General features: G+C 40.8%; 1 protein-coding gene across 3 annotated transcripts in view; it reads right to left on the bottom strand.

The window, feature by feature from the left end:
- The window catches only part of MNAT1 (MNAT1 component of CDK activating kinase), a 213620-nt gene that overhangs the window by 61813 nt on the left and 126623 nt on the right, over positions 1 to 25184 (bottom strand). For all 3 annotated transcript variants that reach the window (XM_074996316.1, XM_074996317.1, XM_074996315.1), the window contains exon 7: positions 6971 to 7092. In XM_074996316.1, coding sequence (XP_074852417.1) covers positions 6971 to 7092 — 122 coding nt within the window. The remainder of the gene's footprint in view (positions 1 to 6970; positions 7093 to 25184) is intronic.

Below are 25184 nucleotides of genomic sequence, written 5' to 3'. Positions count from 1 at the left end.
CGTTAAGAGAATGTATTCTATTCAGAGGAAGCAGAATGAATTTGGTGCTCAGAATTAATAGGCGAGAACAGATCAACTTGAAGAGAGCCATCCATTTGAGGTTTTCTCCCTTCGTAAGGCTCAAAAAATCTCTGCACCCCCACCCCGCCCCACCCCCTTTTGTAAGACAGCTGACATGAAAAATCACCTGTTAAAATTTTTGAAACTCAGAGGCCCTTTACCCCTTCCAATCAATTCTAAGTTATTTTATTGGAAATTAATGCAAAGACTCAGGTTAAGCAATTATCCACAACTGACCTGACTGAGAACCAGACTAATAAGGATTTCGAAACAGCTCAAAGACTATAATTACTATCACCTCTGTAAAAATCACCATGACTGACAGCTAAAAAATTATATTAGTCATTTCAAAACAAAACTACCAGAACACTACATATGTTTCAAATTATGCTGCAACACAGAACAATAAAGAAACATACCCAAGTTTTCTACTTGAAATGAAGATTAAAAATTGAAAGCTACTGAAGCTGTAACAGCTGAAGTACACCTAGCCTTTCTCTAATTTAAAAAATTAAAATGAGCTAACTGTTCTGAACTAGAAAACAAAACAAAAAAAATGGAAAACAGCCAGTTGTTCCCCTAACAAAACAGACCCAAATTTACTTGTTTTACTCATGTGAGAATCCCACACAAGCCTAATGTTGCTTCAGTACTCATTGTTTGCTTTTGCAACATTTTGTTTAGTTATCTTTTAAAAGTGCGAATAAGAAAATACCCAACACAATGGCAGTTCACCTATAAAATGCATCTCTACCCATATATTTCAAGACAGGAATGGCCTGACTTGACCACTACTCTAAATAATGTGGTTATATTCAAAAGCAAATGGATATATGAAGGAAAGTCATATTTTTTCTCCAAACAAAATTAAAATCCTTGAATCCACTGTCCACTTAATTTTCCATGATTCATATACATCTACCCAAGATGCCTCATAAGGCTTTTTCTTAAATTAAACTTAAAAAAAAAAGAAGAGAATTTGTATTGCATAGACAATGATCTGAGAGCAAATATCAGCACTACTATATTTTTAAACTCATGAGGCCTGAATCTCATGTACACAACGGTCACAGTATGGCACTCTGACAAAGTAAAGAGGGCTTAAAATAGGTGCAAATGGAATTTATAAAACAGCATTGTAGTTTCAGGCCTCTTCCCTCCGTCAGAGGTGGTGTCAAGCGTAAATGAGAATCAGGCCCACCACGGATGACTCTTTTTAAATGGCTATTCATGACATTTAGAAATTTTGAGAAAAATCTGATCACATAAGCAGATTTTAAAGTTACAAAAACATACAGCATTGGTATGTCTGAAGCACTTCCACAGTAAAGAGTAGCACTCTCAGTCAGTAGAATTACTGACATGAGTTAGGGAAGTGATTAAAGTTCATTCCCAGTTTCCATTTTCATCTTTCAGTCTCTGACATCGCCACAAGTTATTCTGCCATTTTTTCTTGATTTATGAGTAGGAAAAATCCTGCATATTCCAGGTACCAGAGCCTACAGACTCAACTTCAAAGGACAATCACAATTACACCCAGCATCTTACATCTACCTGAAAACCAAAAAATAGCCAACCAAAAAGAAAGTTGTACTCTAGCACCTCCACCCTGAAAGACTATGTGAATCAATGGGCTATTTTGGACAAAGAAGAGCAAAAGCTCCCACATCCCAAAGCTGTCTCGCTCAGAGTACCAGGTTAGCATCTCTCTTGCCTTGTGAACTTGACCAGCTTAAGTTTCCCTGTTGACCTCAGCCATGACAGCACCACATAGGACTCAAGCAAGGGAGGTTTCACGCTATTTAAGTCTCCACTGGCCAAAACTAACACTTTAAAATTCACCCAGAAACCAACAGGCCACCTGACCTTATTGCTGAGCACTGGGGTGATTTCAGGTGTAAGAGCATTACAGGCATTGCTGCCAAAGGCAGACAGCATGGATCGCAGCAGCAAGGTGCACATTCCAAAGACGAGATCCCAGTCTCTGGCCAAATGGAGACGACAGAGTCTTTCTGAAAACTGCCGCAACATGGCCATCTAACAGCTGCTGAACCTCCACCAATACCTTCAGGTTGCCAACTCTAGTAACAAACTGTGAGCACAAACAGCTTCAATGGAGAACTTATTTCCCGGTTGCTTTTAATAACCTACCACCTTCACCTCATGTTTCCTAATTGAGCTTTAGCAAACATTCACATCTCAGTAAAAAAACAGACCAGGGATAAGGCACTTGGCAACACTAAATGTTTTAAAAGGATGGAAATACAGATTTTGGCATCTTCAGTATAATGAAAGCATACAGCCCAAGACAGCATGCAACTCTTCCAATGGTCACCTACATGCACTGAGTCACCCAAGAGCTGTACCACTACCACCACATGAAGAGGCTACATTTAGGAATATTAAATATGGATATTTGACAATCACCCAATGTATGGAGGAGCACATCTGTGAATATCATCAGAGCAGCCTCTGGCCATGCTCTGATCAATCTGTCTCAGTTGCTTATTTGGGTCTCATTACTTGCTGTTTAAGGTATTATCTGTACCCAGAACAACCAGGTTCAAATAATTCAAAGGTATTCAGATTTGACTCACCACAAATTTGTTTACATTTTATCCAAGTGGAATATTAAGAACCTGGACTACCAGTATCCTCACTATCAGCATCAAGGGACATTTTGTGAGCAAAAGTCCAACATTACCAGACACGTGAAAGAGCTAAATTGCAGAACCACCAATAGGATTTACGTACTGTTTTGGTGCTAGCTTTTTTAACCGGTTTCTCATCTCAGTTACAGACCAACATCAAAAATTCATTTTTCTTTTAAAAACACTAAAAGCTAGGGGGCCTTGCATTGACAGAGACAGAGACTTCCCTACATTATCCCAACAGAACTGCAGTCAGGAGACTCTCAAAAATAATGAGAAAATTGAAATCCCCTTGAGAAAGTTTGATCCTTATTTGCTTCTTATCTCATGCAAATTAGCATAATAAAATTCACCACAGAAACAGGTAATCTGAGAATATATTCATACCTTAAGTGATTCAAGAAGCTGTTCCTGAGCCACACCAGAGTGGGAAAAATATAGACTGCCATTTATTTGTATTAAAAATTTACTTTATTTTTCTTTGGGAGGGCTTAAAAAGGCATCAATAGCAAAACACACTTGTCAATATCATAAAACAACAAAAAAATGAAAAAAAGCTGTAGCATTTTGTCACCCTCTTCTTTGAGAGTTTGAAAACAAGTTTTTAAAAACTACTTTAACGCCGATTTCCCAATGTGGCTTGCCCAAATGTTTGGAAAGTGTTGCATTTTGTAGAACTTACGAGTCCTCACACAAGTTATTTATCTGCAGCTTTGTTAGTAACTGATATAGGACAATTTTAGTATGAACCTCATTTTTTTTTTTATTTAGAAAAGTAACAAGAATCCTAAAATAAGATCTTAAGAATTAATCCTCTTCTATGAATTTCTGTGCTAATCACCGCTTTGGTTCTCAACAGATTCCAGCACACTACCAAACCACTTGCTTGCCCTGAAGACTGATGTGAGTGTTGTGGAAAAAATGAGGTTAAGGCCAGAATATTTGATGGATCCATCCTGTTGAGTGCTTTGAAGGTAATAAACAACAGCTTAAAAAAATCAATAAAAGATGCTACCAGAAGTAAATTTAAAGGCTCCACTCTAGGTTGGCCGGGTATTTGCAAAAATCTTGGCTCCTGAGGTTTGGATAAACTAAAGTCTGCGTTTTTTGGGGAACTGTCCAGCAAGCAATAAATTGCAGTTTTCAAGCTGCAATACTATTTTAAGGACAAGAAATTTTGCTGTAGCCTACGACCAACTACAGTGTATAAAACTGAGAAACCTGAATGACCAAAAAAACCTCACTAATTTGCACACACTGATGAAAAATGATGACTTCAAAGAGAGAGAGAGAGAGAGAGAGAGAGGGAAAAACTGAGAATTTGTATCCTTCTTTTAGATTAAACCTTTATAATAGGGCTCAAGTTAAAAGTCTTTAGAAGGAGCATGTAACAGCCTTATGCTCAACTCATCTGCCTTGTGCAGCCAGCTGTCTGCAGCTGCCTCTAAGGAACCACATCACATTTGTTAAGCATTTATCATCAACGGATGAGCATGAGTTCATTGAAATTCAGAAGCCAGTATATAAAGAAGTAAGGCATTGGATGGTCTAAGGTATTAAAACACCCAGTGGGATAGAATATGAGGAGGCACAGCAGGACAGATCCAGGATGGGTATATTATTTGTTTTTTAGTTACAAAAGGCTTCTGGCCTCAGTTGGGGAACTCACAGCTCCCCTGCATGTGGCAGATAACATCTGCCAAATCATTTGCTCAGACTCTTTCATCACCTGCATTTGGCAGCTAAGTGGGATTGCATTCTCAAGGCCATCCCATGCAGGAAGAAATGAGACCCCCCGCACACACACTCTGGCAGACTATCCTACCATTTCCTGAGCATCTCTGTGAAGTGAGTCTTGCTGACTCTTCTTCTCCAGAAATTAAGCAAGAGCATAAGTATTTGCAAGACTGTGGCCACTGTATGCAACAAACTCCAAAACATGAGCAACTACATAGAAAGCATGCAGTACTTCGGGAAGGATTCTCTTCACAGGAAGCTGAGTTCTATTGGAATGAGCATCACACACACTTAGATACTATGGAGACAGCTATTACAGAAAGATTCCTAGCTCTCACTCTGCACAAATTATCCGGGATATTGGTTATATGTGAAATGCCAATGCCTAGAGCAGGGGTCTGCAAACTGCAGCTCTTTACGGATGTCCTTGTGGCTCCCAATGCTATAACTGCCAAGTGTTAAAAACAAAACAAAACCTCCTGATTATTTTCGATATTTTGGTGAGCACCTCAGAGCCCAACAATGAACTCAAACAATATGAAACAAACAATATGTGATCTTGAAACACAGGATAACTTCCCCTTTAATATGTGCAGTAAATTGTGGGGTGGGTGGGTGGGTGGGTGTGTGTGTGCGCGCGCGCGCGCTATTCTTAGAATAGGGGTTTCAGTAAGTATCGTTTGACTTTATTTATTAAGGACCGTCTTGTACTCACACACATTGCGGCTCTTGAATCATTGAGTTTTTTTTACCAAATGGGAAAAAATGGCTCTTCCTTCTCTTTTGGTTACTGACCCCTGGCCTAGAGGGCCTCCTCATGGAAAGACATTTTTCCCATTTTCATCTGTAAGATGACCCAGGGCTGACAGAGCAACAGAACTCCCCCAGCAGCTGAGGCCCTCACAGCTGTGCCTCAAACAGGTGGCAAATGCTGGCACCAGTGATGTACGTGTTGGGACAACTGAAGTATATTTGCTCTGATAAACTTGGTATTAGATAGTGAAAAGGACAGGCATCAGGAATACATGAGAACAAGAACAGTAAGTGATTCTACACCAGCCTGAAGGTCTTTGAGCAGCACTAAATTTTAGACTGCTTATCTATATCAAAACCTCTTTTGGAGACCCTGATGCCCTCCCAGGACAGAGTGTAATTTCTAATCTGAAAACACAGCAGCAGGTGTTGGCAGAACCCACTGAAGTTCATAGGAACCTTTCCTTGGATCTCAGTACCCTTTGCATCAGACCTAAGATGCATCCTGGAGGGTCCCTCCCAGTGCTATGCTGGCGCCTCAGTCCTCCCATGTGTACTTTCCGATGGGCTTTTTTGTTTTGTTTTGTTTCTTCCTCTGACATGGTGCATTTCCATTATTCTGTGATGTGCTTTCTAGAAGTGTGTAACCAGGGCTTAGGACTTTGAAGGCAGCCAGACCCACCTGAGTGACACTAGACATCTGGCTGTTCATGAACACTTCTCAGTTGGTGTCCAGCTACTAACCTCTTTAGAGGAGAGTGGGCATGTCACTATTGTGCTTTTCATTCTCCATTACCTTGGAACACCACACTGTCAAGATCCATTCCAAACTTGGCCATATACTGCAATGCAGCCAAACTCCTAGGCCAGCCCTACATTATGCTTTGACAAAGTTAAGCTCGATGCTTCTTTCTCACAAACGTTTAACTGTAGAGGGCAGTCAGTGAGTAAATCTACCCCTTTTCCATGGCAAAAGGCCCAACTCTGATATTTTTACTGGCTTGCTACCGGGAAAATTAAGCCCCAATTTTTATTTATTTACTCTTTAATACAGTGCAACTGAAAATGAACAGCTACTTCACTACGGCTGCCAATGACAACCTTAAAAAATGCTAATACAATCCAGTTTAGCTCTCAATAGATCTGTAAAGTCTGGAGGACCAAAAACTTTACCTTATCCACAAATTTTCAAAATTATGGTTGGGCAGGAAGTCTAATATTTCAATAGCTATGTCTACACTAGCCCCTTCCTTTTGGAAGGGGCATGTGACTGAGGCAGTTCAGAAGATGCTGATGAGGTGCTGACATGAATATGCATCACCTTATTAGCATAACAGGGTCTGCAAGTGATTCAAAAGTGCTGCTTTTGGAACACACACTGCCTGTGCAGACAGGGGCTTTCAAGAGGGCCCCCCGGACTTGGAAAGCCCCTTGCTCCTAAAACCAAATAGGAAACAGAGGATTTCGATGTGCGGGGGGGTCCTTTCGAAAGGCTTCCCTCTACGTGGGCGGCACATGTTCCAAAAGCGGCACTTTCAAATTGCTCGCGGATCCCATTATGCTAATGAGGTGCTGCATATACATGTCAGCACTTCATTAGCATCTTCCAAACTTTCTCATTAACATGCCCCTTCTGAAAGGGGAGGGCTAATGTAGATGTGGCCATTAAGGTACTTTTTAAAAAAAAATCTATATGCTGCTGGCCAAGGGAAGATGGTAACATTCCCAGATACAACGCCATAGAACAGTGATTCTAATGTGGTACTTACCCTAGTCTTCCTAGAAGTTCAGTCTCTGGAAGTTGTGGTCCAAAGGTCTCAATTTTCAGTGGTTGATATTCATACAGGGCTTCTTCTAGTTTTTGGATGGGCGCCAATGAAATATGCTGACCCTGTTGAAAAGGAACAACAATGAATCTTTTAAAGTGTGCTATTAGCTTTCTGCTAGCTCCTCCTTGAAGTAAATTTATTCTTATACAGGTGGACTGAACATCACATTAGTAATTTTGTCCATTATATTAGCCATTTCCTCATGGGACCTATAGTATGGAATTAATGTTTTGTTAGCTATAATTCTTTAAAGAGGTAAAAGAAAGAACTTCAGTGAAATCAGTCTCACCAAAGAGTATAGATAGCTTCTTCCAGACTCACTGGTGAAATTTTCCATAAAAATTTCACTTCTCGGAAGTGGCATCAAACAAATAACCCTGAGCAATTGTATAAGATTTTGTAATCAATGATTTCCTGAAAGCCTCTAATTAGAAAGCCCTGCAGAGAGAAATTAAACTAACCTCCCTTTCTAAGGTACCGTATGTAATGGCTCTCACAATAGACTTTTTTTTTTTATACAGTGGAACTCAATTAATTCATTCAATAAATTCCCATTTATTCCATAACTGAAGCAGAGAAACACAAATGTACATTTTTAATTCCAGATGGTACTTTTGCAAGGGCTCAGACCACAGAGAAACAAACGGCTAGAATGCCTTTTAAAGTGCCTGTCACTCCAACAAAAACTCTCAAAACAGGAGATTTGGGGTTGGAAAGGAGGGTCACAGAGTAGGGAGAGAGCCCAGTTAACAGACGTTGCTGTGTGACATTCTGCATTGCTTTCTTGATCTTTTGCAGAGTTACAATTTTCTGTTTTATTCTACAGTGTTGACATAATTCCCAACAGCAGAACAGAGAACACTATGATATCCCAAGACAATCTGGGAGCTTCACATCTACAAAAGGCAAGAATTTAGGAGAGTGGTAGCACTGCATTTGTGTTCACTTTGAGAGAGAAATGTTGAATCTTTACATAGAGTTAGTTAATGCAGGGCCCTGACTTCCATTGGCAAATGCCTACTCATTTCAGTGGATCCAAAAGGTACTTATGCAGGTACCTTCTGCCCAATGGGCACAAAGGACTTACCAACTAGCCCATCATGTCAAAATTAACTGAGAAATGAATGGATGATGTCAAATATATGTAGTACAGGTAGATGGAGCTCCTTCAATTACAAGCTTAGATGTCTTTGTTTAAATATATGGAACGCAGATAAGAAAACTGAGGATCATTGTGAGAAATTCCATCAGTGACAAAGAAAATGAGGTCAGAGTCAGGCCTTCCACTTTGGAAGTGAAGTTTTCTACTCTACATGGATTCTGCATGTGATGAATATGGATAAATTTCCACTTCCTTCTCTCTGCACTACACAGCAGCGTAGGAGTAGTGCTAAGATGATAATTTACACTTCAAAGCAGAATTTACTATGAGAAACGAAGTTTGGAAGTTAGATCCTAGGAAACCTAGCTTTCATACTATTATTTCTATGCCAAAAACCATTAAGGCAGAGTTAAAATTGAGCAACTCAAAAAAAAAAAAAAAAAAAAAAAAAATCAGGAAATACAAAAGTAAGGTTGAAAGCGCCACTTAAATTGTACCCCACAATATCTTAAGGCATACACATTGACGATTTTTGATGATATTAAGACAAAGAAAACAACCCATTCAACTATCAAAACAAAAAGCAGTCAAGTAGCACTTTAAAAACTAGCAAAATAGTTTATTAGGTGAGCTTTCGAGGGACAGACCCACTTCTTCAGACCATAGCCAGACCAGAACAGACCCAATATTTAAGACACAGAGAATCAAAAACAGTAAGCAAGGAGGACAAATCAGAAAAAGATAATCAAGGTGAGCAAATCAGAGAGTGGAGGGGTGTGGGGGGGAAGATCAAGAATTAGATTGAGCCAAGTATGCAGACGAGCCCTTACAGTGACTCAGAAAGTTCCCATCACGATTAATCAGGATGCTACACTCCAGAAGGCCCTGGGTGACATGCCTGTTCTCTCCTACAGACAACCTCCCAACCTCATGAGGATCCTTACTAACAGCCACAGCCTATACCCAGGAACGCCAGTCCTGGAACCTTTCCTTGCAACAAAGCCCGCTGCCAGCTTTGTCCACATGTCTTCTCTGGAAATACCATCACTGGACCTAACCAGGTTACTCACAGAATCACGGGCACTTTCTCATGCTCCTCTACTAACATCATATATGCCATCATGTGCCAACAATGCCCAGATGCTTTGTATATTGGACAGACTTCTAACTCCCTTACACAAAGGGTCAACGGACACAAAACAGACATCAAAACACTCCAGATCCACAAACCAGTTAGTCAACATTTTAATGGAATGGGGCATTCTGTCAATGACCTCAAGGTATGTGTGTTACTGAACAGACATCATCGCACCATTTTAGAGAGAGAAGTGGATGAGCTGACTTTTATATTCAAATTCGGCACATTAACACATGGTTTAAATCGTGATGGGAACTTTCTGAGTCACTATAGGGGCTTATCTGCATACTTGGCTCAATCTAATTCTTGATCTTCCCCCCCCACCCCTCCACTCTCTGATTTGCTCACCTTGATTATCTTTTTCTGATTTGTCCTCCTTGCTTACCGTTTTTGGTTCTCTGTGTCTTAAATATTGAGTCTGTTCTGGTCTGGCTATGGTCTGATGAAGTGGGTCTGTCCCACGAAAGCTCACCTAATAAACTATTTTGCTAGTCTTTAAAGTGCTATTTGACTGCTTTTTGTTTTGATGGTGTATAGACTAGCACAGCTTACTCTCTCTTACTATTCAACCCATTCAACTGTTTATAACTTTTTTAAAAAAATTTGCTCTCATCATATAACATCCATTATAAGCTCTGCACTTGGAAATCTTTGGCGAGGTCTACACTGGCACAAAACTTTGGCCATTTGGAAGATTAGTAATGAGGCACTGAAATGCATATTCAGCACCTCATTAGCATGCCGCTGGCCATGGCTCTTTGAAATTGCCGCTTTTCACTCCCGCACCGCTCGCCCAGACATGGGTCCTTTTCAGAAAGACCCTGCCAACTGCGAAATCCCCTTATTCCTATCTGCTGATTAAAACTTTGGAGTTGCCATGGGGGAGAATTAGCTTAATGAAGTGCTGCATATGCAGTGTAGCTGAAAGCCCAGACTGTCATATGGTAAAATTTATAAAGTTTCATGTACAAAAAAGACAAAAAAATGGCTCAGAATTTAATCCTGGAGAGTAACAGATCACAAATCCCAGTGATGATTCAAGCAAATTCTGTTCTAAACAAACGGAGTTCTCATCCATGCTCACAACTGTTTCCATCTCATCACACTGACTCTATAGACATGCAGTATTAGCCTCCAGAGTGACACTCCTGGAATCTTACTGTACAGATTTCTTTAACCACAAGGTCTCTCTCCTTCAAAACAATCTGATAAGTAGGATGCTGTGTTAGTTGCAAGGAACTTAAAGAGTCTCTAAGGCAGAAATATTACAGTAAACCCTCCATTTAACAGACCCTGATATAACAGACTTCAGAAATAATGAACACTGACTCCCAGTCCCCATCCCATCCTAAATGAATGCCAGAGACTCGCCAGAGCTGCTGACACGGCTGGGGCTGCCAGGGCTGGAGGGGCCCAACAGGGCCAGAGGAGCCGGGAGAGGGGCTGTAGCAAGGCACAGGAGCACTCCTCCCCCAGCCACGTGTGCGCGCAGCACATCGGCGTCCAGCTGCCGTTGCCTGCAATGGCGCTGAGCAGCAGCCATGGTGTGGAACGCTGCTGCCCGCTGCCAGGCTGGGGGTGGCCACGCCCTACCATCGCGCAGGTGGTTTGGAGCTGCGGCGCTGAGAACTGCAGGAGGTGGAAGGAGCCAGATTGGCATTCAGCTTCTCTCCTGGTAATTGGGAGAGGGAGGTGGAGGTGTGAAGAGAAGGGGTGGGGGGGACAGAGGACAGGAAGAGAAGAGGGGGACAAAGGACGGGAGTAAGTGATGGGCTGAGAAGGTCAGTGCATTATCATACAGTAGAACCATTCGACTATAACAGACTTTCAGCATTAACAGACAGCCCTTCCCCACATTAGTCTGTTAAATCGAGGGTTTACTGTATTACTTCTATTACTATAAGTCATGGAACCCCAGCCAAGGATGAGCGCCCCACTGTTCTTGGCACCATGTAAAGCAATGCAAGACATCCCCTTTTTGATACTGTATCACATGATAATGTAACTATGCAGACACCCACAGGCAAAGTCTAAGGAAAGAACACAGAACAAGTGGGCTGTGTCTGCCCATGCCCCTCCAAAAGTAGGAGGCATGTTAATGAGGTAGTTCAGAAGAGGCACTGACATGAATATGCAGCACCTCCTTAGCATAATGCCTCCCCTCCCAACTTCAAAAGCCCCTTCTTCCTATTTGGTTTTAGGAAGAAGGGTCTTTCAAAGTTAGGGGGTCCTTTCAAAAGGCCCTGTATACACAGGCGGCGTGCATTGCAAAAGCAGCACTTTCAAATCATGCGCAGTTAACGTTATGCTAATGAGGGGCTGCATATTCATGTCAGCGCCTCATTAGCATCTTCTGAACTGCCTCATTAACATGCCCCATCTGAAACACAGCTTTGCAGTTCGCACTTACTTTGCAGTACTATCTTTGAAAAGCCATTTTACTTTTAAAGTTCACAGAAATATTTAAGTTTGAAAAAGCTATTTTCATGGGGTAGAATTTCTGATGGAAAAACGTTCCTGTATACGTTCCAGATATTCCAGCCTGAACCACACAGCTATCCCACCTCCAACATCACTGATAATCCATGCCAGCGGGGCTGATACGACTTTCTGATTCTGATTAACCACTTTGTTTGTCTACAGTAATACTCAGGAAAAGAAGAGTGAAAATGATAGATTTTCAGGGCTCAGTTAATATTATTTTAACCTTTGCTCTCCCTGTCTTCTACAGCCTTTTTAAATAAACAAAAAAAAAAGTCAAACTAAAATGCATACCACCATTCCCAGGTTTACAATTCTTATGCCAGTGAGGTTTTTCAAACATCTAAAACCCACATCTCTCTCTCTCTCTCCCTCCCCCCATCCTTGGAATTCAAGAATAAATCTAATTTCTTCATCAAATTATCACAACTTTTAGGGAGACAGCCCAGCAGCTGCCAAGTAAGAGAACCAAGGAACTAACTGATCCAAAGCCTGTCAAAATAAATAGGATGCTTTCCACTGATTTAACAGGTTTTGAATCAGAGCCCAGGTGGCGGTACTGGTTTTAAGGCTCAAGTGGCTTGTGACACAGATGAGTTCAGATATGTAGAGAACAAAGCTGATCATGCCTAGACAACATTTAGTGAGAAACAATCAAGTAGACTTGATTTTTTTTTTTTTTTACGTCCACACAGCTTTAGAAAACTTGATTTAACTAGGAATGATTCAATAGCTCTTCCTTAGAAATTTCCCAGCAATATAGAAGGTCAACTGTGCCAAAGAGGCTATTAATGTAGATGCATACATATGTGATGTAGTATGTGCAAACAAGTATCTGGAAAACTAACCAAAAATAGTGATTTAGGCTAAATCACATGAATATTTACTTCTGAATTTTCCTTCTGCTATATCCTGACATAATTACCTGACCAGACTTATTTCTGCCAAAAAGCAACATTTCTCTAATCTCTAAAAAGAAAGCAGATCCCCATTTTATAAACTGAAATATGGAATTTTGGTTTTGAGCCAATATCAGGATTTAGTGACTACTTTACAAGCAAAAAATCCCACCATTTCCCTCTTTACATCTATTCCTCAAATTCCTGGTTTGTTGCCATTATCTACAGCCCTAGCCACTAACACAGTGTGATTTTGAGGAAAGCTTGTGGGTGTTTGTTGGAATGAGCCACTCATCCATTTTCAGCAGTGACTCCAAGGTTCCAGGGAGAGTTGTCAAACTTTCCCAGGAGTCCTCACTGGTGCATACTGTGCCATTATCTGAACAAGACAAGACACCATTGTGTCTGAGAAAGAATAAAACACAATATCTTTATGCCACTTCTCAAAAACCAACACGCAAGTTGCCTCTGTGTTATTTACCACTCTGCCCTCCAATTCTCTCAGCTGAAACTCCAGCCCACAATCTCAGGTCCTAGCTGCTTCCTTTTTTGTGCAACAATCCCTCCATGTAACACATCCTATTATATGTGAAACTGACCTGGCCTTTGCAGGATCATTGCCCTATTGCCTCTCCTGCCCTCGTTTTTGTGGGGGAATCTATTGGATGAACACAAAACTAATCCTAAAGACCTTTGCCATATTTGAATAGAAGGGCACAGTCTCCTGTCTCAAACTGGCAGCGAGGAGGTAAGCCTACAGGCTTGTGGAAGCAGCTGTCACATACAAAAACTTCAAGCATGGTACACACTCTTTCTTTCTCCCACTGTGGCCTTACTGCTGTTGAATATTGCCTGTTCAGGCTGAAATGCCATTTTTCAGAGAGTCACTCTGACTTCAGTGAAAAATAAAGTCATTATGAAGGCGTTATTCTATTCCTCAATACTATTCATGCTGTGTTAGGAATAGCACATGAAGTAAAATTAAGCAAACTCAGGCTGTCCCTCTGCAATCAGGTCTACCAGAGTGGACTCATGACGCCAACAGGGAACACAAGTATTCCAACGAGGATGACACATATACAGGGAACTCCATTAGCCAGCCAAATGCACCATCAAAAATGTTAAAATAGTTAAATTGAAATTCTAAATTATCCTGAATCACTCAATGAAAATAGCCACACTGAGGGCCAGATTTTAAGAGGGGTATCAATCCAACTTGCTTTACATAAAAACCACCTTGCACCTGGCGGTTTTGCAAACAACCATCACAAATTATAGCATTTAATATAAAAAACTCATTTGCAATCAAAGTGCATACACAAAGGGTATTCTTACATGCCAGGTTTCACCTAGATTATGCATAAATAATGCAAATCAGGGTCGCATTTTGAAAATTTAGGCCTAAAGCTCCGATAGCTGAAAAATTTGTACTAAGACAGGTGATGGGAGGGGCACTTAGCTGCATGGCAGTTCTAGCCAACCACATGCAAACACCCAATACAACTCATATTCAATGAAATTGGCTTAAGTCTTGGTCTTAACAGTTGGACTTACCACTGTTCTTATTTCACTACTGTACAGATGTTTGTAGAGTATATGCTGACACAACATTTCAGTTGCATGGACTATGGTATTCAGGATTTCCTGACGGAAGACAAAACACGCTCTCTACAGCAGAAACCCCATACTTAATGAATAACACAATGCAAGCATTGTGATATTCACAAACGGCTACATTATGTCGTCTGTATTTTTTCTCCCCTCCCCCATCTGCTGATTTCCTCAACTATCACAAAATTACAGAAATGTAAGGCTGGAAAGTAACTTGAGAGATCATCTAGTCCATATCCCCGCACTGAGACAGGATTAAGCAGACCTAGATATGTGTATCTAAAAAAATTATGAAATACTCCTCTTAAGACATATACCCTATGATGCATGGTTTAAAATCCCTGCTACAAAACAGAGATAAAACTGAACTCTGCCTTTAAAATGTTTGATACTCTTTTTGAAATTGACGAGAACTAGACATTCCCTACCATACTGAACTTACAGTCTGAAGCAAAGCAAACTGTAAGTAAAGATACAGAACCACGATTCAGACAAGTGATGGTTGTTAATGGAGCAAAGCAAATAGTGGAGGAGTTCTGGAACAAAATGATTTTTAAGAAGGTATCTGGTGGAGGTAGAGAATGTGTCTGGCAGAAGAAAGGAAGAAAACAAGGCAGTTGCTACAGTGGAAGAGGAGAGAATGGACAAGGGCATGAAGCAGACCGAGAGGAGGAGAAGGCAAAAAGAGGAGGAAAGCGAAAGCAATGGGGAAGAAAAACAAATGAAGAGTTAGAAATAGGAGCAGCGATATGGAGTGTAGGCAAAAGGAGGCATGTACGAGGCATGTGAAACTTAAGTCTGAAGCACTAATTAGCAGACAGCAACTGACAAAGTTTTAGTACACGGTAAAAATAAGCAGTCACTGTTAGGGAGATACATAGGACATGGCGGTTTTAAAAGAAAATTGAAACCCTTATGTGAAACAGTGAAGTCCTTCACATTAAACTGTTCGTTAGCACTATATAAACAAAGATAGAAATAGTTTATCATCGGAATCCTTTTTTATCTTTATGCAAGGAAGAAACAGTAACAGCACTAGAGGGGGAATGTGCAAAAAAGAGCCAGAGAAATAACTTATCACAGATGATTTAGAACCAACACATCCAGAATCTGTTATCTCCAGAGCAGGTTCAGGAGGTGACAACAGCAGTAAAAGTGTCCTAACAATACCCTACCAATGGGCATCGATTCCGTCAAGGGAAAAGAGCACACACGGGCGAGAGGAAGGACTGACTCACCCTTTGCACACAGATATTTTGTTCTTTTTGCTAAGGCTGACAACACAGGGGCTAATACTGCACCGGGGGGTGGTTTGTGATGTTCTCCATCAGTCTAGATTTTGAGCATATGTAATTAATTTTTTTTAAACCAACCAAACACCATAAATCTGATAAAGAAACATCTCATTTTTAGGCTGGACTCTGTAAGGCGCTGAATGGCGTCACATCTATGGAGAGTTGAACAGCACAGGCATCACCTTCTGTTCCATCCATTTCCCTGTGCCTCCTCTCCGATTTGCTCCATCCCCGCCCTCAAGCGTGTCATGTGTTCCCTCCTCCCCCTCTATCTTGGAGTCTCTGAACCCCGCCATGAAACAGCTGTTTTGCAGCAGCAGGAAGTGCTGGGAGGGAGGCGTAGGAGCAGGACCATTGTCAGATGGGAGGTGCAGGGGGGAAGGAGCCAAAGCGGGGTGTACTTGGCACTAGTGGGTGCTGAGTACCCACTAGTATTTCCCCATTGGTCCTCCAGCCCTGGAGTACCTATGTAATCAGTGCATACGGCTCACAACACCAGAAAGTCTTTAAAGTGCTGATTCATCTGCTGAAGTCCCTGGTCCCTCTATATTAGCAGAATTCACAAACAAGGTGGGTGAGGTAACGTCTTTTATTGGATCAACAACTGTGTGGCTCAGACGCCTGTCTCTCACCAACAGATGCTGTTCCAATAACAGATATTACCTCACACATCTTGTGTCTCTAACATCCTGGGACCCACACAGGAAATACACGACATTAGCACAACTGAGACATGCTGGAAGACAAGAGCATGGCCTAGGATAGTAATGTGGATTGAGCAACAAACTTTCCAGTATCCCCACCAGGCAGTGTTCCCGGTAATGCTCCACTTGCGTGGCTGCTCCGGAGATATTCAAACACCACCCACCTGATTAGCAGAGTACCCACAGCTCGGCTTGTGTTTCTAATGGTGGTGGTGGTGCACATTTGCATGCACCTTGGGGTGCACAACAATATTCTGCACATTGATGGAAAATGATTAGAGGGAACATTTACCTGCAGATGATGAAAATTACTGTTTTTCTTTTCTTAAAAACACAGTGGCAAGCATGCAAGGCACTTTATAGAGCAAACAAAAAAAAACCCATGGGGCCTGCCGGGAAGAGCCTACAGTCTAATTTTAAACAGCATGCTGGAGATAACTAAACAAGGGCAAGTATTATAGCCATGCAATCACAAGGTTTACTCCATTTAGGCACATATGCATCTTGACAGTCCAGCTTGGAAGGGGCTCATTTATTTTGTCATGGTGACAGGCTCCTGGAAGAAAACCTCTAATTAAAACACTGTGTTCAGATCAAACAGAGATCCCTGCAGCTACCTCCTGGCAGCCAGTTTAAGGGTGAGGCGACTGTACAAAGGGGAGAGAGGAAAGTGGGTAAAACCATCCTGAACAGCCACCAACTACATTAACTCCCAGAAAGTTCCAGGGAAGCTGCATTAGTGTCCCCTGCCACAGGGGCACGTGATGAACAGTGCTTTAGAAATGAAAAATAAATAGCCAATTGCAAAATGGGGAGAAAGTCATCTAAATTCCAGTTTAATATAAAAGGTCCCAAGCACACCCTTGTGCCTCTGGAGATTCCCAGTGAAGTTAATAGCAATCCGTATGAGGGCAGGAGTCTATTTGCATACACTCAAGTGCAGGATCAGGGCCTAAATCAAACGCTAGGTGCCGTAGTTCTTTAGCTGTTGCTGAGGTTCACAACAAAAGACGGCTGTAATTGGAGGAGAAAGACCAAGGATAAAAACTACAAACATTTGTTAGTCAAAAGACTAAACCTATAAGAAGGATTTTTTTTTAATTCAGATGCCATTTCCATGCAGAAACAACTAGAAATCCTGTGGCACCTAGTAGGTTCGCAGATTTATTAGAGCATAAGCTTTCATGGGCAAAGACTCACTTCATCAGTTGCATCTTTGCCCATGAAATCTTATGCTCCAATAAAGCGGCTAGTCTATATGGTGCCACAGGAGTTCTCACTGTTTTTGCGGATATAGACCAACACAGCTACCCCTCCAATGATTATTTCCATGCAGGAAAATATGCTCCAAGTTCTTCATTGTGAATGCAAATGTTGCCTTACACTAGGTCAAAGCAGCTGCTATGCTGAGAAATGACCTGAAGTACAATCAATCATTTTGACTTCTCTTAAAAAATCTCATACTTTCAGGTCAATAAAACAAAGTAGAGTTACAATTTAACAAGCCATGTCTAGTGTCTTTACACACTTCACATTACAATTTAATTAGCCTTACCTGACAGTTTAAAAAAAACAAAACACAAAAACAAAAAAAGAAAAAAAAAACTAATTTCTTTTTCACTCTGAAACGGTTAAATCCAAATCCTTATGCAAGAAGTAATAAAAATAGCTGGGTTTCTGGTAGCAATAACAAAAACGAGGGCAAGATTGACTCTTACACTTTTATGGCAAGCAATCAAAAGCAGATGTTTGAGAATAAAAGTGAGATGTCAAAGTGATTAAAAAGAGCTTTTTCAAAACCAAACGCAATCAATTAATTTACTGCTTGCTCCAACTGGTGCTCTAGCCCTTTTCAAAGTTCAGTGATGCCCCAAAACAGGGAGATAGGGAGGAAGGCGGCAATCTATGTTAAAACAGATGCATTGCAGGTATAAGTCGGTGGAATTTAAGCACTTGCTTAAATGCTTTGATGAGCAGCTGCTACTGAATCCTGGTGTGTAGGAGTTTCCACGCACTAGAAGACGACGTCACTTTTCAGTCACACAAGGGCTATGCAGTGATAAATCTGCAGCCATTTTTGCATTCCAGCAAGCAGAGCACTTTTAAAAAGATCATTTTACAATCTGTTAAGAAATAGATAGGATGTTATTTTGGAAGGTTCTGAAAAGTTATGGGGAAAGAGACTGGCAGTTTAGAAAAATAGGACCCATCCCTACCTCGTATGGCCGCATACCAGGGTGTTCCTCAGAGTCCTATGTGAAGTCTCTCCCTTTACACAAAAGGATACCACTCTATTCCATGTTTCTTTTGGTGTCACTTAAAGTGCACACCAGCACAGACTGCCAACACAGGCATACAGAGCTGCACTGTGGCCAATTCATGGCTGAGGAAGCTAGAGCAAGGCACGCCCAATACACGAGTACACATCCTATATGCCCCTCTACTCACCCAAGCTGCATCTCTCTTTTCTCCTCTAAAGTTTTTAGATGTGTAGCATCCTGCTGCTCACAGATTGCCAGAGCCATTCTCCATCCCAGGGAAAGACCATTGCAAAGGGGAGGCAGCAGGGACGCTGCCAGTTATTGGTGACTTTCTCTAGATCTGGGAAAAGGCCCTGGAAGCGGTTTCCCCACTTCTTCTTTCCTGCCATTGCCCTTCCTCCTAGGCAGTAGGGAGCTGCTGAAGTCCTTTCCCCAAGAAACATAGCTGATTTTTGAGATAGCCACATGTGGCTAGTGGCTACTGGGCGGACATCACTGGGGTACACACTCACTAAAGAGCAGACATGGCATGCTCTCCTTTGCAACGTACCACTTCACATCCTACAGCAGGGTTTCTTACGCTATATGCTCCACAGAATACTGGCGTTCCGTGAACAACTCACAGGTGAGCGGCGAGCGTTTGGAAAAATAATTCAAAGTATATATTTGCTGTTACTAAAACCTGATACAATGTTACTTCTTCATTGCTATCATACCTAATTAAATTACATCACTGTTTTTTCTGCATATATTGCTGTTTGGTTTTGGGATTTTGGGGGGAGGTGGGGTCTGACAATTTTTTGGAGAAACTTTTCATAAGTGTTCTGCATAAAAATATTATTTGGTGTTCCATGGTCTCAAAAAGTTGGGGAAAAAAAACAACCCCAAAACACCGTTCTACAGCACAGAGACAGATGAAGCTTCCCAAATCTCCTTCTCCGCGAGGTGGCAGAATTGTTTGTGCATGTTAAGATGTTCACCTTCGGCATAAAAGTATCCTGGAAAAATGATGCTCAATCCCTTAAAACCAGACTCATGAGCTATATTTACTCAAGTGAGCAAAGCCACCAAAGTCAATGGAATTAGTCACTTGCATACATGTCAGCAAAGGTTTGCAGGCTGAGTGCCTAGCTCTCAGTGCAAAAGAGGCTTGCCCAAAAGATGCCCTCCTCATATCCATCTGCCATCAAGCCTAGACTTATCACTGGGGCCAAAGGCATTTTGCACTGCATTAACTAAAAAGAGTCTTCTTAGATGTGTATCTCCTTAAGCCTTACACGGGATTACTTTGATTTAAATCCAGTAAATGTCGGCAATTTTTGCTCCTGTGCTTCCGGCATGTAACTAGGTTATAAAGGCTTGGAAAATACCATTTGGCTGGACAAGCAAATATATATTTGTTTTCCTATACAAGCACATGCGTTGGACTCACCAACAAGAGCTGTTTTTGGCTGACCAAGAAAGGCTGCCTCCTGAGTCTGCCAACATATCAATCTCAGCGAACTCCATCAAACTGGAAGCCAGCCAGCCACACCGCTAGGTGTAGCGCACCACTAGACACTGACACTCATATGCCACCCCACGAGGTGAGACGTGAATCCTCTCTCACAGGGCAACGGGGGCTCGATTTTGCACAGTTTGAGTCACTGGGAATAGACGTGGCGAATAATTTTTCCCCTTTTCAAACGTGGGGAGATCTCAGAACGGTCTCCTTTCCTTTGACATGAGATTCTAGCCTGGAACATAATCACACAAACACTGCTCTGCCAAGGCAAGCGCCACAAGAAGCATTCAGCACGCTTGGCTCCAAAGTTCTGGTTTTTGTTTTCTTAACTTTATTTTTAAACAGTCCAAGTTTTGAAAAGGAAAGAAAATATATTACATAGAAACCTGACTGAGAAAATGATATTTGCAGCTAAGACAGACCATAGTTGAAAGCTTTACAAAAAAAAAATGCAAATATTTTTAAACCAACCTCCTCCACTCCAACACTGTTTCACTCAGACCAACCCCACCCAATTCACAGCCTCTGCCCATAGGTGCCAAGGCCATCTCAAAAGCAGCACTTATTGTAGGTGTATCTTCTACTCTCAGATGGAAAGTGAACCAAGTCCTTTGTTTAAAGGTTAGTATTTTATTTTTAAAACAGTACCACTAAGCAATAGATTTGTGCCTCTCCAATTCACACGTGAATAGCAGACCAATTGAGAATTATGGAATTTTGCCAAATAGCGAACAAACGATCCAAAAAATCCAAGATAATGCTCCCCAAAAATGTACCTGTAATTTTTTCCCATTGACAGTTGCAGTTTGTTTTCAACAGTTTATAATGTTCTGTACTCAAAGATGTACTGAAATATGTAAGAACACACACATAAGAACAGCCATAACGGGTCAGCTCAAAGGTCTATCTAACCCAGTATCTGTCTTTCAACAGTGGCCAGATGCCCCAAAGGAAGTGATCCCTCCCTGTTACACATTTCCAGCCTCTGACAAACAGAGGCTGGGGACACCGTTCCTACCCATCCTAATAAGTATTGATGGGTCTTTTCTCTGTGAATTTATCGAGTGGTTTGTTTGTTCCCTGTTAAAGTCCTGGTCTTCACAATATCCTCTGGCAAGGAGTGTCACAGTTTGACTGTGCACTGCATGAAGAAATACTTCCATTTGTTTTAAACCTGCTACCTATTAATTTCATTTGGAGGCCCCCAGTGCTTTTGTTATGAGAGTAACTTTTCCTTATTCACTTTCTCCATTCCCATGCTTTAACAGACCTCTATCTTATCCCCCTTCAGTCTCTTCTTTTCTAAGCTGAAAAGTCCCAGTCTTTTTAATCACTTCTCATATGGCAGCCATTCCAAACCCCTAATTATTTTTGTTGTCCTTTTCTGAACCTTTTCTGATGCTCAGATACCATTTTTGAGATGAGGCAAGCGCATCTGTACACAGTACTCAAGATGTGTATGCATAATGGATTTATAAAGAGCAAGATATTCTCTGCCTTATTCTTTATTCCTTTTTCATGATTCCCAACATTCCATTTGCTTTTCTTGACTACTGCTGCACACTGAGTAGATGTTTTCAGAGAACTATCCACAAAGGCACACGATATTTTGTGAGAAATAACCAAGTCTCAGTAACATGAGAATTGAGCATCATGCTTGGCTATTACATTTTGGATTAGATATGGGGAGTAACACTATTTTTTCCCCTAAAAGTGCCAATTATAAATTATATGTGAATTAAACAGGGTACTGCCCAAAGGCCTCCACAGAATGTTCTAACCAACCCAGCTAAGGCCCTCAATCCTTCTAACAGACTTACACATATACTCAACTGTCCGCATTGTAAATAGTCCTACTGAAATCAACGACACTACTCCAAATGAAGAAAATTAAGCATGTGCTTGAGTCTTTGTAGCATCAAGGTCTTTTGCCTCAATCCAGCATAGCATGAAAGCACCTACCTCCTGGCTTTAGGCACACAAGCGACACTGTGGTTAATAAGACAAATCATTCTTCTGGATCAGCATTTACAAACTCTCACTATAAAGCATACTGCTTGCTGCTTTGCATCAGCCCATCCATTTCAATGGGTTTACTTATGCCCGTAAACATAGTGCTGGTGGTAGTGAGGGACTGTAGGAACAGATGTCAGAAGAGACCCCTTATATCGTATCCTTGCAAATGAACTTTTGTGAACCCTTAATAAATTGACAAAAGCATGTTTTTTAGCTGATGTAGATTTTTCGCCTTTGGTTTCACATTAAACTTGGGCCACATTCAAACCTTAAGGCACAGGACTGAATGATTTACATCCCCAGCGTGCCCATAGGGGATGCTGCAGCGAAGAAAGAATTCACAGATGGGGCATGGTGAGTGACAGGTGGCATCCATGAACGATCTACTAAAGTAACTTTGACAGAGCGCCACAAAAGCCTTGCTTAAAACTCAGCTCTTTTGGGGCCCATCTAAATGCCAAAATATTCAACCCTTCTGAAGGCAACAACCACTTTGTCCAACCACAACCTTGGCTAAGATCAAATGTAGGATCTGCACTGCAATGCAGTATACTCTTATTCCTCATTCTGGGGTGCTGGGCTACAGGGGCTCAGAAACAACAGGGAAGGGTTAAGCACATGCTTAATTTTAAGTACGTAAGTACTCCCACTGGCTCCAAGAATGCACTGCTTTGCTGGGCCAAGGGCAGAATGGAGCGAGCCCTTGATTGGGTTTACTTTGAGTCACTTCCTTAATGTGATTTGGCATTATTATTTTTCTGCATCGGGAGCATTACATCGGCATGGAAAGACAGAATGAGGCTCAATATTTGGGGCATTTTAAGTAAGAAGAAAAGTAAGTTTTCATTTTGCTGAAAAAATGGTTGATGTAAGGAACACAGGTCCTAATCAAATGTTCATTGAGGTCAGTAGGAGCCTGTCATATATTTAATAGAAAAATGCTGATATTAGGAAGTTAGTAACTTTAAATTGTCAACTCTACTGGAAATGCTAAAACTATAGGATTTCTAACTGTTTTGTAACGTATACATTTATTGTGTTAATTATTCTAATCTTAGAATTTAAAACCCCATCTTGGAAAGATTTTCACATTTAATTTTTCAGGCTATGAGTTCCATTAAATATGTACATGCACAAGTCTTTACAGAAGTGAAGTTTTCGCGTGCATCAAACAGATTAATCACCATCTTGGATTTAACCAACTACTAAACCGTTTCTCATCCTGTTTCTGGACCTCTGATTTTAATTGGATACATAACTTATGTTCTACCTAAATTAAAGCATAAAACTGCAAGAAAAAAATTAAGCAAACTTTAAATTGTGCAATAATTTGTGTAAAATAGAAGAGTTCAGGAATTCATGGCAACAGCCTTTTTAATATTATGAAGACTTTGCTCCTAAAAAGCGGTCTATTACAATACAAATTTGATTACTTTTAATTATGTTTTAATGTCTTTTTGAACAGATCACATTTCAACATTTGTCTGCAAGCTTAACATCTGGCTGAAAAAGGCAGAAACTGTAAAATGCAGTGTAGACAAACCACAATCCTTTGTAAATTAATGTTTGGCAACATAGTTTTATGTTGATGGTATGTAACTAGTTAAAAAGACAATAAAGTTGCTTACTGTATGTCATTCATACATTCTTTTAACAATGCATGCCAAGTTTTTTTTTCTTAAAACTGTATATGTGATAAAATGATTTTAGAAATAATTGAATAATACAGAGAAACATACAGCTTTGGTGCAATAAGCACGGATCCATTTTAAAGAATAACGCGTTCCAGAACTCTTAAGCCTTTTTGGAAATAACTGCCCATCAGGAGCACCGACTTTCCACCAGTTGTTGCTCCACATGCTATTGCCACTCAGATGCATTTGCTGAAGCACATTCCAAAGTTTACTAATTAATCTCTGCACTAAACCCCACCAATGGCTGTTTGCCACTTGAAATGATCATCACTTTTTATTTAAAGAGACACCAACCCCATGGTCAAACTCAACCCTAACTTAAAGAGTCCCACTTGCATTTTGCTAAATCCATTACTAGCTTTTGCTGGAATTTCTTTGAGATAATCAGCCAGAAAAGACATGCTGAAACAAGTAATTGTTTAAAATTTTAATATAATGTAAGCAATGATTGAAAACACAACTGATAATTACAAGCTTAATAATTACTTTCATTTTGATATGAGTTAAATTCTGTAGCCAACACTCATTGCAAACTGAAGAGAGAGAAAGATCGCTAGCATTTTTTGCCACGCACCATACACATTTAAGGTCATATGTTCTGATGATTCCAAACTCTCAATGCATTTCATGTTACGTTTTAAATATTGATTTCACAGCACAATCTCTCACTGTTTTTATAGATTGCTGCCATTCAGCAGGGCGCACTAGCTCTGTGACCTTCACAATGACCTCTCCAAAAGCAGTTGTGCATTTTACTGTGGTGTAAATCCTCACAGACAAGTCAAACCTGTTCTTTTTGGCATCCAGCCCTTTAGATGAATACTCTGCTGAGATTTATTATGAAAGGGGAATGAACGGGCATTATTACACAACATTCATCCTTCCCATATAGCTAAGCTTAATCTTTCACAACCTCTGAAGGCTTTTAAACAAACAGATCTTCTCTTAATTACACAAGGGGTTCTTATTTTTTATCACCAACTGGACGGCATTTTAAGAGTAATTGTTTGTTTAACAAAAAGTAGAAGCAAACAGAAAAAGCATGTGCACTAAAGTGTTCTTTCATTATCACTGAGTAATATTAGTATTTCCTGATACTATACACTAGGGATTAGCTTTCTCTAGTAAGCCTTCAGGTCCTACACTCAAGTATTATTCCCTGTTGTTGTTGTAACAGCATATATTGCCCTAAAAGAGTCCATTAATTATTTTTTTGATTCCATGAAGTCACTAACTGAACTTCTCTAATCCAGCACCCTTGGGACCTGATCAATTCCGGATTAAACCATTTGTTGAATTACGGGAGGTCATACTGTCTAGTACCATTACCACAATTTCCACTGCTTACTGAGCTCTTAGCAGACATTTAGGGGTTAATTACAGTTAAACAACAGCACAGAACACTGAGAGCCTCAACTGGTGGCTCTAAACAAACTTTATGGGACCATG

This window comes from Carettochelys insculpta, chromosome 6, assembly GCF_033958435.1.
Source record: "Carettochelys insculpta isolate YL-2023 chromosome 6, ASM3395843v1, whole genome shotgun sequence".
In the NCBI taxonomy this organism is placed as follows: domain Eukaryota; kingdom Metazoa; phylum Chordata; order Testudines; family Carettochelyidae; genus Carettochelys; species Carettochelys insculpta.
Note: the sequence above shows the minus strand (reverse complement) of the source record. Positions and strands in the feature narration are given on the sequence as shown.